The 15,083-nt window shown below is 47.7% G+C and overlaps 1 protein-coding gene across 3 annotated transcripts in view; it reads right to left on the minus strand.

Annotated features, from left to right (window-relative positions):
• SNX29 (sorting nexin 29) overlaps positions 1–15,083 on the minus strand; it is a 591,844-nt gene that overhangs the window by 175,080 nt on the left and 401,681 nt on the right. For all 3 annotated transcript variants that reach the window (XM_070363126.1, XM_070363128.1, XM_070363127.1), the window contains one exon: positions 13,314–13,395. In XM_070363126.1, coding sequence (XP_070219227.1) covers positions 13,314–13,395 — 82 coding nt within the window. The remainder of the gene's footprint in view (positions 1–13,313; positions 13,396–15,083) is intronic.

A 15,083-nucleotide genomic window follows, 5' to 3' on the forward strand; every position in this document is an offset into this window, starting at 1 on the left:
TGAACTCTCAACCCCAGCAATCAAGGTGCTGGGACTGGGACCTTGAGTGTGTAAAGGGAATCGTGGGAAAGTCTAGGGATTCCAGCTGAAGGTTTGAGCTACACTTGACCACCAAGCTCTAGAGAAACAAAACTGTTACTACAAAACATCAACCTTTGCTTTATTGACTATGCCAAAGCTTTTGACTGTGTGGATCACAACAAACTGTGGAACATTCTTCAAGAGATGGGAATACCAGACCACCTGACCTGCCTCCTGAGAAATTTGAATGCAGGTAAAGAAGCAACAGTTAGAACTGGACAAGGAACAACACACTGGTTCCAAATTGGGAAAAGAGTATGTCAGGGCTGCATACTGTCATCCTGCTTATTTAACTTATATACAGAGTACATCATGCAAAATGCCAGGCTGGATGAAGCACAAGCTGGAATCAAGATTGCTGGGAGAAATATCAATAACCTCAGATATGCAGATGACACCACCCTTATGGCAAAAAGCGAAGAAGAACTAAAGAGCCTCTTGATGAAAGTGAAAGAAGAGAGAGAAAAAGTTGGCTTAAAACTCAACATTCAGAAAACTAAGATCTTGGCATCTGGTCCTATCCCCTCATGGCAAATAGATGGGGAAACAATGGAAACAGTGAGAGACTTTATTTTCTTGGGCTCCAAAATCACTGCAGATGGTGATTGCAGCCATGAAATTAAAAGGTGCTTGCTCCTTGAAAGAAAAGCTAGAACCAACCTAGACACCGTATTAAAAAGCAGAGACATTACTTTGCCAACAAAGGTCTCTCTAGTCAAAGTTGTGGTTTTTCCAGTGGTCATGTATGGATGTGAGAATTGGACTATAAAGAAAGCTGAGCACCGAAAAATTGATACTTTTAAACTGTGGTGTTGGAGAAGACTCTTGAGAGTTCCTTGGACTGCAAGGAGATCCAACCAGTCCATTCTGAAGGAGATCAGCCCTGGGATTTCTTTGGAAGGAATGATGCTAAAGCTGAAACTCCAGTACTTTGGCCACCTCATGCGAAGAGTTGACTCATTGGAAAAGACTCTGATGCTGGGAGGGATTGGGGGCAGGAGGAGAAGGGGATGACAGAGGATGAGATGGCTGGATGGCATCACCGACTCAATGGACATGTGTTTGAGCCAAGCTCCGGGAGTTGGTGATGGACAGGGAAGCCTGGCATGCTGCAGTCCATGGGGTCGCAAAGAGTTGGACATGACTGAGTGACTAAACTGAACTACTACACCACAAGACTGAATAATACCTGGGCGGGTAAAACTTTTGGAACCAAGGTTGGGCCAGTTAACCACTGAAGAGGAAAGTTGCCTGAATAATGAAAAACTGAGGCAGGGTTGACCTTGAATGACAAGGGGAATGATCCAGGAGGGACTGATTGTTTAGGGAGAAGTTTTATAAGAAATGCAAAATAAGAACTCAGGGCCTATCAGGATATACTACAATTGAAGAACTGGAGTCAAGAGTATGAAGTCAAGATGTCAGATGGCAGGCCTCCCACTAGAAAGATTCATTTGTAGGTTCATGTATTGGTTTATTCATCTATCCATCCATCCATTCATCCATCCAGTATGCAATGAGCTTGCCTCCTCTGCTCAAGTCATTGGGGACACTGCAGTGAACAGAACTGACAGTCAGCTGTGCTTTGTGGAGCTGACCTCCTGGGTCTGCAGCAGGTCACAGCCTGCATACAGTGGCACATGTGGGTCTGGGTCTAGACCTCAGGGGCTGGGTCCAGGTTAGGGATACTAATATGGTAGCCATGGCCACGCTGACTGCATGAGAACCATGGCATCAACCTGAGTGGTTTCTGCTGAATCACCATGACATGGGATGAGAGGCTGGGGTACCCTTGATGCTCTGATCCTCGACCCCCCACCCCCCACCCAGGTAAGGGGCAAGTCCTCAGTCTCTTAACTCTGCCAGTTGCAAAGTGCCCAGAGGGAAGGAACTCCATCTAAGACGTGAAGGCTGGCGGTCAGTCAGCATGTGTGTGTTAGTCACTCAGTCGTATCCCACGGACTGTGGCCCGCCAGGCTCTCTGTCCATGTGATTCTCAGGCAAGAATACTGGAGTGGGCTGCCATTCCCTTCTCCAGTCAGTGTATTGGCTGCTGTTTGCACTCACATCCTCAAGACGGACGGATGGGTACCTGTGTGCCCACTTCTCATGCTGGGGCAGCAAAACCAGCAATGACAGAGAGCAGCTAAAGGGCCTTTTCCCATACAGACCAGCAGGACCTGACAGCTAAGCTCTCACAAACTTACAAGCATGGAAAGTGGCCTGAGGTCAACTGGTCCCTCCTGCATGGGACAAGGGTCAAGTGTGGCTGGGGGATAAAGATCAGCATTTGGAAGCACCACCCTGCCTCGAAGGGCTCTTCATTGTTCCGTCTTATTCATAGTAAGTAAGTAGTCAGTGACCAAGACTGTATCTCTGTCACTTACAAGGACATCCTTAGCACCAAGCCTGATGCAAGCCAGCTGGATAGACAAACAGACACAAAGAAGAATACAGAGTCAGCCCAAAACTGTTTCTCTCTCACTTCCACTCATTGGTCTCCATTCAGTCCTCTAGAGACAGCTGGGAGTCCAGGTAAAAACCTGGGACTTGGGGTGGGGAGGCCAACAGCGAATCTTTCGTTTGACCTTGGACAAGTTACTTCCTAACCATTCTGAACATGTCTTTCTCCACCCCAAAAATGGAAAGAAAGTCTACAGGATCTCAGGACTGTTGCAACAGTGAAATGAAATAAACATAAGCACTTCATCAGGTAAACCAGGAGCCTCCTGATTCCCAAGATTTGGAGATCAGGAAAAAAAGAACAAACAATAATTCTCATAATAAAGTTAAAAGATAAGCAAGAGACCAGGAAAAAGAATTACCATCCAAAGGACTCGCATGAATTGACCAAAAAAGTGATGAGCAATTTCACAGAAAAATGGGGGAAGGATACAAACAGGTAATTCACAAAAAGAAAAGAAAAAGGAAAAAAAAGGCAAATTAAAGCACAGAGAACCGCAAACTCACAAATAATTAGGAAAATGCAAGTTCCAACATCATGTAAACATTTTTTTTCCTCTATCAGATTGGTAAAATTTTAAAGACTGATGATCCCCAAGGTTGGCAAGGACATGGGGACAAAACATTCCTTTATTTTGTTGGTGTGATTGACAACTGGTTCAGCCTTTTAGGAGAGCAATTTGGCTGGGCCTTTTTTTTTCCTTTAAGTATATACTTTTCAACTCAGCAAAGCCACTTCTAGTTATTTATCCTAGGGAATTACTTACAATGTGTATGAAGAGGTCTACACCATACAAGGACAATTCCGGCAGTTAGGTTTGCAATGGTTGGGAAATAAAACAATCGAAATGTCCATCAGGAGAACAGTTACATAAACAATGCTTCCTTCATACTGGAAAATAACTCTGCGGAGGCTTAAAAAGAGTGAGGAGAAGAGAGGTCTATTTACTGCGAGAGGAGAGCACGTATCTTATATTCCATTTTTTCCCAAGAAGAACAATAAACGCCTGATAAAAACCACAGTAGGATTTAATGGCACCACGCAAAGCAGAGGTTCTCCGTCCCGGGGGATGCTGGCCATGTCTGGGGACATCTTGTGTCATCACAGGTGGGGAGAGGGGACAGTGACACTAGGCAGAGGCCAGGGTGCAGCTCGAGGTCCTGCATGCACAGGTGAGGCCCCACCCCAAGGAGCTGCGGTTGTTCAGTCAGTCAGTCATGTCCGACTCTTTTGCAACCCCACGGATTGTAGCCTGCCAGGTTCCTCTGTCCATGGGATTTTCAGGAAAGAATACTGGAGTGGGTTGCCATTTCCTTGTCCAGGGGATCTTCCCAACCCAGGCATTGAACTCACGTCTGCTGCATTGGCAGGCTGCTTCTTTACCACTGAGCTACCACAGAAGCCTACAACAAGGAATTATCTGGCCCCAAATGTCAACTGTGCTACAGATGAGAAACTCTGGTGCAGAGATACTTAACTGTCACCAAACTGGCTCCTGAATCAACCGCAGGCTATGAGCAGCCTGTAGCCTTTGAGGGCCACGTGCTCTTTGGGCCAGTCTGACCCCATCCCCCCAGTAAGAGCACACTTATTTTGGGAGGAAGCACCCACTCCCACTGGCCTGCAGTTTTATGAGGAGGTATGCAAGCATGGCGCCCAGGCGGACACAGAGACTGGCAGACAAGGGGCACGGCCGCCATCATCAAGAGGCTCAGATCTAGGACCCTTGTCAGAACTGGGGAGGGGAGAACAGAGGCCTTTCCTATGGGGGCAGCTGAGCTGAGGGGACACAAGCCTGAAGCTGCCCACTGACCTCCTGCCACCACAGCCTGGCTGTGAACGGAGCCAGCAAAGAGAGCAAGACGACCCTCCCCAAAGAGTGGAGGTGGAGCCCTCAAGCCCGTGAGTTCCTGGAATTCAAGCCATGCCCGTCCTTGGTCTTTTCTATTAGGCAGTCAATGAATGTCCTTCGTTTCTGACGCTGGATCGAGCTGGATTTCTATCTCCTATAAGGAAGAGAGTGCTGGGGCAGATCAGGAATTAATGTCCTGTTTAGAAGAATCAGGCGGTCAGTTGGTGGTTTAGTCGCTAAGTCGTGTCCAACTTTTGTGACCCAATGGACTGTAGCCACCCTGGGCTCCTCTGTCCATGGGATTTTCCAGGCAAGATTACTGGAGTGGGGTGCCATTTCCTTCTCCGGGGGATCTTCCCAACCCAGAGATCGAACCCAGGTCTCTTAGATTGCAGGCAGATTCTTAACCACCCGAGCCACCCACGTTGTCCCAGTTTGAGGATCCCTGGCCTGGATGTGAAGGGGGTTCGCGTGCCAGGATCGGGCTGGGTCCTGCCACAGAGGTGGCTGTGTTGGACACCCTGTTATCCCATTCTCTGAGACTACTCAGATTCACCCTCCACTTCGAGCCCTTGTACCAAGACATGGCTCCCCATGGAAATCTGTCCACAAGGGACCAAGCACAGGGACCAGCAAACAAAAGCATCCAGGGGAACCAGGGCTTCTCAACTGTGACACTGCTGATACCCTGCGTTAGATCATAGTCGTGGGGGCTGTCCTGTGTGTTACAGGGTGTTGAGCCGCATTCCAAGCACCCAACCCTCTCCATCGTCTAGCACAAGACAAGTGTAGGCAGGTTTACAGTGATAGCTCCTGGTGATGGGAAGAAGAGACGTCTGAGCTGACTCTGAGTCGGAGATCCTCAAGCCTTGAGACCAGAATTGTTCTCAGGCATATGGAGAAAACCACAGAAACACAGCAGGGCAGAAACTGGTGCAGAGGGCCAAACCACGCCCAGAAATCCAAGACCACAGTGAGATAAAGCAGGTACTCTTCCCCCTTCTTGCCCATTCCACTTGGAAAACAACTTTCTGGCAAAAAAAAAAAATTCTCACTGTCAACAGGAACACTCTGTGATTTGTATGGTGAAGGAGGATGCTTTCTTGCTTGTTTGGGTTAATTTAGGGGGCACCGGTATATGATTTTACAGATATTGATGAAAAGCAGTAAAGTTCATAAGAATAAAAATAGCACCAACCAATTAGCTCTGTACCATATTAACTCTGCAATAGAACAATAATTGGTCATTAAAAAGCTTAGGTGAGTATTACGAGGAGTGACTAGGTAATTGTGCCAGGAAACACCATTTTCCCAGCAGCAGGGATCCTCCAATTTCCAACAACATGCCACTGGCAGGCAGCTTGGGGCTGTCGCATTTGCATGCAATTAGGACTTCCAGGAGAAAAAGTGCCCCCCCTCCACTTTAACCTGATTCTTTCATTTTGCCTTTCTCCAAAGCTCAGAGAAGAAAGTCTGCAGCCAAATGGAGAGAACGGGGAATACCAAGAAGCCGTCCAGTGACTGAAGATGGAAAACATTCGCTGATCTGTGGTTTGCAGAACTTTTCTTCCCAGGGCAGAAGAAAGCTGAGCTGCTTTCTTCTCTGAGGCAAGAACTAAGAATGGGCAAGGACTAAGAAAGGGCTGTCTGCCTGCGGGGTCCTGGTTTCTGCTCCCGAGCAGTTCAAGGCTGGGGAGACTTTTTGCCCAGGCTGGGACCCCACTCTCTCTTCTCAGGAGACCAACAGAAGTGATGCAAAGGAGTCTCTCATAAAACGACAAACTTCAGACTTCTGAAAAGCAATAGCCAGACAGGAAAGTGGCTTTGTCCAGATTTCTGTTTTCACCAGAACTCTCCCTTCAGACCAGGGAACAGAAAAGGAGCAGCTGGCTGGGACTGGGGAACCAGAAAAAGGGAATTACTGCAGCAAAACAGATTCATATCTTAGCCAAGTTTTTCTTTCTTCCGTTCTGTTTCTCTAATGGTGAGGCTGAAGATGGGCTAAGGCAAACATGCTGAAGAAGGCCCATTCAGCAGTGTTCAGGGCACTACAGGTAAAGGGAAGGACTTCCATACCTCTCCTTCCTTTTTTATGTAATAATTTCCACACTGCCTCACTTGGAAAAAAAGGAATCTAGCTCCTTGCAGCCTCTAAGGAGGCTGAGGTGGAGTCCATGATCAAGTAGATGCTAAATAAAGGCTCTTCCAATCACGCAGACGAGCCCAGAGACATTCAACAGGGGGAATTCCTTCTGTGTTTACCTTCAGGTCTAATTGTTGATCACAAGTCAAGCAGTTCTTAGATCACTAAGGGCAGCGTTTGCAGGGTAGCTGTGTGCCAGGCACTGTGCCAACCGCTTTATCTGTCATCCTCTGTTGTCACTTTGTAAAGTGAGTGGATGGATGCCCGTCCCTCCCACCGGTATCTCTCTCTGCAGCCCTTCTATCGCGAGATTGTTATATTTAGCTGGTAGCGTCTGTCCCCTCTAGATTGTGAAGGTGGGAGGGTAAATGCAATGTCAAGCCTTGCTCTGCAGCATTTAACACGTGCCTGGCATCTAGTTGACCCTCCATCCACAGCTTTGGGATAAAGGAATTATGCTACAAAAGGAAAAATCATAAAGTTCCGCCTGTTTGAGAAGATAAAAGCAGTAATGGAGAATAATAGTGACTTGAGTGTCCAAGGGGAGGAGAACAGGCCTTTTTGGTTTGGCTTTTTGTTTTCCACCTGTATCAGGCTTTCCCAGAAGCCTTGAGCATCCCAGGAACAGCAGGAGGTGAATGTGCTGTAATCCCCAGAGGTGCCTGCCTCTGTGGTGTAGAAAGTTCTCCGGGAAGGAGAGAGCAAAAACAGAGGCCATGGCTCCCACAGCTTCGCTTATCATGCGGCACAGACACCAACCTGGCTGGAAGGAAACTCAGAAATCAAACGACCCACTGCCAGGCTCCCAGCAGTGTGGGGGGAGGGACCTAACGTGAACCCCTTTGTCCTGTGTCCCCCACCCCTGGAACGTAACCCACGAGGGCAGAGGCTTCTGATCAGCCCATGTTACTGTGGCTGCCATGCCCATTTCTGTGCTGGGCTCCAACATCTCATCTTTCTCTGCTTAATGAATTCCTCCCTCTCTGCACAGCTACTGACTCAGAAAGTATAAAGATGGAACCGCGGCTAAAAGCAAACTTGAAGGCCTGAGGGGTAAACCATCTTAGCACAGAGATGAAAAGGGCTGAAGCACCCAAAGACTGAGGTACAAAAGCATCGCCATCCTCCTATGCAGCCCACCAGACCCTGTGATCTTTTATTAATACAAAAAAATCACGGATCTTCACTGTACGGCATATATAAATATGCTCTGCCAGGATAAACCTTGAAAACTCCTGCCTTTGCTGCATGATATCCTTCAGGGGGTGGGGGAACCCCAAAACTGAATGAGTCTTCCTGGGACACCATCTTTACTCCAAGTCAAGAGAGCCCCGCTGTGGTCCCCAGGAAAGGGGGCTTATTCTAGAACAAAAACGCTGGTGAAACAAAGCAATTGTCATTACAAAGGAAATCTGGGCAAGTGGAATACGGTACCGTAGCCAGTGCTTCTGGTGGTGAAATTCAAAGGCTGAAATGAACGCCATGGAGAGGACTGATTTCAGCTGTATTTATGCTACTGGTGCTTTTCAAAGGGAAAGAGCTAAGGATTCAGAGAATAAGTGGATTGATGTATTAGTTCATGCCAATTCGGTGGCTGTAATGTTGGCTTAAGGAAAAAAAAAAATAGGTGGATTGTTTTAAGGTCTAACATGCCTTTGTAAATACTACGGTAGGATATTAAGACAGAGGACCACAAATTTGTTTGGAAGTTGGGGTATTTGGGTAATAAGAGCAAACGCTTGCAAAAGTATAAACTAGGAACTAATTGACAAATGACAGATGTAACCATGTCACGTGGAAGGGACAGAAAGTCAAACCCCACCAGCACAACTGTGTGTTAACACACACACAGAAACTAACCAAGACCAGTTAGTAAATAGGGCTTCGTTTTGTTTTTCCATTCTGTTTGTTGCTGTTTAATCATTTTGTCTCTGGCACGTGTCTGTAGGCAGCCAAGCATTGTAACAGGGCCCAGAAGTAAGAAATCTTCTTGGAAGAAAAACTTAAGCTGGGAAGTTCTGGACATCAATTTTACTTTTGTCCTGAAACCTGGCCAAAGGCTGCCACTTCTTTCTTTTATGCCAGAGCACACCTCAGCGCCCACCTCGGGACATGGGATCACAGCATGGAAACCGCAGTGTTCAGAGACACAAACCCTTTCAGATAACTTGCATTCAGTCCTATCAAGGGATTACAGTGCTTCTGGCCAGAATCCTGTGTGCAAAATACACACCCAGACCCCATCCACAAACAAGCGGTGAGAGCCGGGGAACTACGAGCAGCTGGAGAACCAGTTTAACTCCTCCTCTGTGGTCAGAAGTACCCCAGTTCCCAAGCGTCCGGGCAGGCTTGGGGACCCTGCTGCTGCTCAAACAAGAGCAGTCACGGCCAATAGGCACCCCCTTTAACAATTTTCCAAAGCAAACCCACCGCAGGCCGCTCTGGGCTTTGCAGGGCTCTGATGTGTGTGCTGCGGGGAGCTTGGAGTAGAGGCACAGTGCATCCCTGGGTTGGCCACAGGGGGTCCTTGGTCCACGGTCTCAGGGATGCAGGTGGCTATCCACACAGGCAAGTTCCTGGTCAGGCTGGGTCCTTCCGAGGCAACTGGCCAATCTGCTCCCTGGATTGCTAAAGCTGGACTCCACCCACATTTATAGAATCTGTGCAAACTGGTACCTTGTCTGGTTTGAACATCATGTTTTGTTTTGTTTTGTTTTTAATTATTTTTTATAATTACTATTGGCTGCAGCATGTGGAACTTCCCCAACCAGGGATCAAACTTGCGCCCCCTGCAGCAGAAGCACAGAGTCTTAACCACTGGACCACTAGGGAATATCTGGAAATCATGTTTCTGACTGAGCTGCTTCTCTGTGTCCTGTTTCCCCATATACAAAACGGGGAGAATAAGTGCTTGCTACCCCACAGGGTTGCTGTGAGGACTGAATGAGCTGCTTTATGTAACACATAGGCCAGTGAGAGGTGGCATTTCCCAAGTGTTATTCATTCACGTGTCACCGTCCTAAACTTCTTGCTGTTTTCACTATCATGCATCTAGTATTTTTCTTTAAACTGAATCATTTTCTTTCTCAAGTTTATTTTAAAAGGAAACTGCACATCACCATGCTAAATGGAAAAACAGAATCCCATGCAGGCAGCTCTAGTGGTAAAGAACCCACCTGCCCAGGCAGGAGATGTAAGAGATGCAGGTTGGATCCCTGGGTCGGAAAGATCCCTTGGAGGAGGGCATGGCAACCACTCCAGTGTTCTTGCCTGGGAAATCCCATGGACAGAGGAGCCTGGCTACAGTCCATAGGGTCGCAGAGAGTCAAACACGACTAAAGTCAGACATGACTGAAGCGACCTAGCAAGCATGCCAGCCGTAAGTAGAAGGCAGGCATAAAGTTGTATTATTTTTGTAATACCTACAATGAAAGAAAACAATGTAGCTCACTGAGATAGAGTCTGCTGCCTGTCGGAGGTGTTGATCCTGGGTCTTCCTCGGTCTCTGCTAAGAGGCAAGACTAGAGTGCATTCAAGGCCCCGTGGTCACAGGGAGACTTCCTCTTCTACATCATTGCCAGTGATAGAGGAGCTAAAAGACCAGTGGTCATCGCCCTGCAGAACCTGTCACGGGATGTCCGATCTCTGTCACTCCAAAACTTCACTAAGCACAGAGAGGACCACACAGAAGGCCACCTAGCTTCCTGCCACTCCGGGAGAGACTGATCTAAATGGTCCCCATCCGGCACTTCCTGTGATGATGGGAATGTTCTGTGTCTATGTTGTCCAACGTGGCAGCCACCAGCCTCACGTGGCTATGAAGCACCTGAAGCGCGGATGGCACGTCTGAGGGACTCGAGTTAAATTTCAATTAAGTGAAATTTAAATGGCCACATGAGGCTAGCGGCTGTTGGACTGGACAGCACAGATCTGCTGGAAAAGCTACACATGCTGTTCCTTTCGTCTGGGCTCTGCGAATGGACTCAAGGTCCTTTTTATGGTTATGCACTTAGCTTCCTTGGAGGGAGATCTTAAGTAAACCTGAGAGTGATCTGCCACAGGGATGCAACAGGGCATCATCTGCCATGTCCTCTATTATCGTTTAGTCTAAAGTCCCATAGCGACATTTCTTTTAGAGCTCTTTGAGGAATTGACATATCTTCTTCCAGTTAGTGATGGACTTACCCAAAATAGCTACATTTCCATTTTCACACTGGCTGCCAGGAAGCACAAAGGGAAACTTTCAAACTAATGAGAGCAACCATGTAGGCTCTCATTATAAATATATATATATATGTATATCTATATGTGTGATTTCCAGTGTTCCCTTAATGAAAGTGCTCTTAGTTTACATTTACTCTGATTTTGATATTGTATTTCTTCTATTTTATCACTCCTTTCTGAGTTTCTCTAGAAATTATCTGAAATCCTTTGTGGAATTATATAAAATGTATTTTTAAGCTAGTAAAAATAAAGTCCAACGGTACCAATATTTTAAATGAGTCACCCTCTCTCCAATTATCGTTTATCATTTAAAAAACAACAAAGTCAAAGCAAAGCACACTGTAACAAAGCCTTTCTCAAAAGCTTCCAGCCACATGCTCAGAGTCTGTTCTTGAGGCACTGACCGGAAGCACTGTTTGCTAAAAGGAGAGAGACAGTTGCCTTCCAGAAATGCTGCTCCATACTACTCCAAGACCAGAGGGGATTTTCAGAGAGCCCGCAGCATGGGATGGAGCTGCTCTGGGTGATGCGAGGCCTGCCAGGCCCGCGGCTCCATGTGATCTGGGCCTCGTCCTCTGCACAATGGGCTGGATCATATCCAGGAAAGCTTTGGAAACTCTGGTCAAGCACAGGGCAAGTGCGGCTCAAACGCTGCCGTGACCAGTGTGGGAACAATCTCCCGGGCAACGGCACATGTGCTGTGTCCGTCTCGTTCGTAACAGACTTCTGGTCACTGAAAACGGCCCTGTGACTTGCCGGGGTGAGGTGGGGGAGGAGTCAGGAACGAAAGGTCAAGGAAACCTCTCCAGGGAGCTCGCATTCTAATTTTGCTCTAAAATAAAGCTGTCTGCTTCCCTCTCTTCCTCCTCCAGGCAACACCCCCAGCTTTCTGATGATCGCAAGGCAGAAGTTACAGGACATTCAAATAAGAGGGTGTCTTCTTGGTTTGGTTTGGGATAAAAAAGGAGAAGAGGACATTCAGAAATCTGTCATCTCCAATTCTCTTTTCAAGCCAGAGCTGAGAACATCGTGAACACAAAGATTCCCTAATATTTACTAAAGTGCTATCGTCGCCCTGCCAAACAAGCAAACTAACGTGACGTTCTAGTGCAAACTTCCTTGCCAAACTCTAGCTCATCTGTCCAGAAGATTTCAGGTGAGCGGTGTGTAGCATGCTCAGGCCCATCCCTACAGAACCCACGCCCACTGCCAGACCTGCCATCAGCGACCAAAGGCAGCGGCCAAGTCAGAAGATGAGAGACGAATCTCAAGTGCCTACTAGGCACCATGTATTCCTCGTCCCGACAAAAGCTTTCCAAAGTGTGCATTATTATGATTTCCATTTTACAGATAAGGAAACTGATCTTTACCTAAGCCATAAAAGTGAGACCAGGGCCCCTATTCCCAAGTTCAGCATCCTTTCAGCCCTACCCCAGTCTCCTGGAGACATGCCTTCATAGCTGAGAAAACTTCAACGGTCAATTCCCCACTAAGAAAAATGACAAAACAAAACAAAACCAAGGTTTTTCACAGAGCTCGTGGGAATAAGAACAAAACCTAATGAAAGCTGTTGTGACACAGGATGACAGTGGAGCCAGAAGCAGTGAAGAGTCAAAGCTGAAAACCAAACAGCCCCAGCACAAAACACCAATGGCTGGAGTTCAGTTCAGAAGAGAAAGAAGAAAGAAAGAAAGTGGGTAAGTAGGCAGGGCTGGAAAAGACATCAGAAAATCAGAGAAAAGATGGAAAACCAGGGTCCCAATTGTTGGGGCAAAATCAGCTCTAAAGCAAAGGTTCCCCTTGTCCCAGACACTCAATCCCCAACTGGGTGTAGGCTGGCCAGCTCCACCCCAGGAGGCAAATTGAACATCACCTGACAACTGTCTGTTGCCCCTTCTCTTCACCGAGTGGCCTGGTTTTCATCTGCGGTGTGGCCTTGCCCCTCCCTCAGTAACAAGGTCAGATGAGGTTAACTCCAACCCCCTTGCCAGTGGAGGTGAGGGGGTCACATGATTTGAACCTGGCCCATCAAAGAAGTCCATCACTCCACCCCTGGGTTCAGGGATGTGCCTGGGATCCAAGACAGACCCTTGAGAGATGCCCAGACTGGCTGAGAGTCTGATGCTTCCGGGAGCCGCCTGGTCCACCTACAGAGAGAACTAGCCTGAAAAGGATGCCCTGGCAAAGGAAACAGGAGGAAATAGTGGCAGCTTCCTGACCACGGATCCAGCTGAGCCTGAGGCCAGACCCATGCCTGGACTCTTCAGTTGTAACAAAGCCATCAACGCCCTGCTTTTCTGCTCAAGCAGCCTGAGCTGAGTGGTCACAGCCACACTAGGACCCCCGGCCAGCATGAGGAAGCACCCCCAGCCTGATGGAAGGACCGCTGCCTCGGGGAGGTTGGGCAGGTAGATGCTGGTGTTAGGACGCTGGGGCTTCTCTGTACGGCACTCCACACTCCACCACCAAGATGTAAAAGCTCCAGAGAGTAACAAGCAAGTGTGGGCTCCGCCCTGGCAGTGGCGTCTAACTGAAAACCAGGTAATTACCTGATACACATGGAAGGCATTGGCAGCTTTGCCCCGGAGAAACACTGACGGGATCCAGACGTTGATCAGAGCTCGGTTTGATCTAAACAGAAGAAAGATCGAAACTGGTCATTTCAATTTACCAAAAAAGGGAGGAAGCTATTAATTTTCTCCTCTAAGAGGCACACCATGTATATCAGCATGCATTACGCTTGACAGTAGACTAAAGGAGAAGTTCAAGGTTTCATTACTTGGTCGCCCAAGATTATTTTTAAGGGCCTTAGTTTAAAATGCTTGTGTGCGGGTGTGTGTAAAATTTGTAGATGCTGTTCACATTCTGGACTGAGAGACAGCTGCCCTTCAGGTCCTACTACCTGAGTGGCCTGTAATTTATCTGAACCTCATTTTGCTCATCTGAAGAGGGGGCTGATCATGGGAAGACTCCACGAACCTAGGGAGGGTCAAGAGTACTAATGCTCACAGGGTGTCTAGAGTGTTCGGAGGATTCGTGCAGTGTCCTCACAGTGCCCACTTTAAACCTTGACCCCCATTTTAAGAGGGGGCGGTGCTTCTCTGGTGGCTCAGAGTCTGTAAAGAATCTGCCTGCTAATGCAGGAGACCCAGGTTCAATCCCTGGGTCAGGAAGACCTCCTAGAGGAAGAAACGGTAACCCATTCCAGTATTCTTGTCTAGAAAATTCCATGAACAGAGGAGCCTTATGGGCTACAGTCCATGGGGTCGCAAGAGTTGGACACAACTTAGCGACTAAACCAGCATCATCACCTCATTTTAAGATCAGACTCCATGAAAACAACGCTCATGGCCATGCAAGCAATGGCTGTTTGGGGTGGGGGAAGGGAATTTCAGAAAGTCAGGCACCAATAACCACTCTTGCAGCTTTTCCAAAAACACTGTGTGGCTTGAATAGAGCAAGTTTTATTTTTATTTCTATTACTCTAAGAGGTGGGTCAAAGAGGATCTTGCTGCAATTTATAAGAGTGTTCTGCCTGTATTTCCCCCTAAGAGTTGTATTGTTTTGTTTTTTTTTTTTAATTTTACTTATTACTTATTTTTGGCTCTGTTGGGTCTTCACTGTTGCATGGGCTTCTCCTGTAGCAGGGGCTCTTCTCTAGTCGCAGTGTGCAAGCTTCTCACTGGAGTAGCTTCTTTAGCTGCAGGGCACGGGCTCTAGGGTGCTCGGGCTTCAGTAGTTGCAGCTCTTGGGCTCCAGGGCACAGGCTCGATGGCTCAGTAGCTGTGGTGCATGGGCTTAGTTGTTCCTCGGGATGTGGGCTCTTTCCAGACCAGGAAATTGAACCCATATCTCCTGAATTGGCAGGCGAATTCTTTACCTCTGAGCCATCAGGGAAGCCTACCTCTAAGAGTTTTAAATGTCTGGCCTTATATTTGTGGAACTTCTCTGGTGGCTCAGAGGTTAAAGCGTCTGCCTCCAATGCGGGACACCCGGGTTCGATCCCTGGGTCGGGAAGATCCCCTGGAGAAGGAAATGGTAACCCACTCAAGTATTCTTGCCTGGAGAATCCCATGGATGGAGAAGCCTGGTGGGCTACAGTCCATGGGGTTGCAAAGAGGTCGCAAAGGCCTTATATTTAGGCCTTTAATCCCTTTTGAGTTTATTTTTGTTTATGATGTTAGGGAGTGTTCTCATTTCCTTCTTCCACATGCACCTGCCCAGGTTTTCCCAGCACTCCTTACTGAAGAGGCTGTCTTTTCTCCACTGCATATTCTTGCCTCCTCTGTCAAAGATAAGGTATCCACAGGTGCGTGGGT

The sequence above is a fragment of the Bos mutus genome, chromosome 25 (assembly GCF_027580195.1).
Source record: "Bos mutus isolate GX-2022 chromosome 25, NWIPB_WYAK_1.1, whole genome shotgun sequence".
NCBI classification, from domain to species: Eukaryota; Metazoa; Chordata; class Mammalia; order Artiodactyla; family Bovidae; genus Bos; species Bos mutus.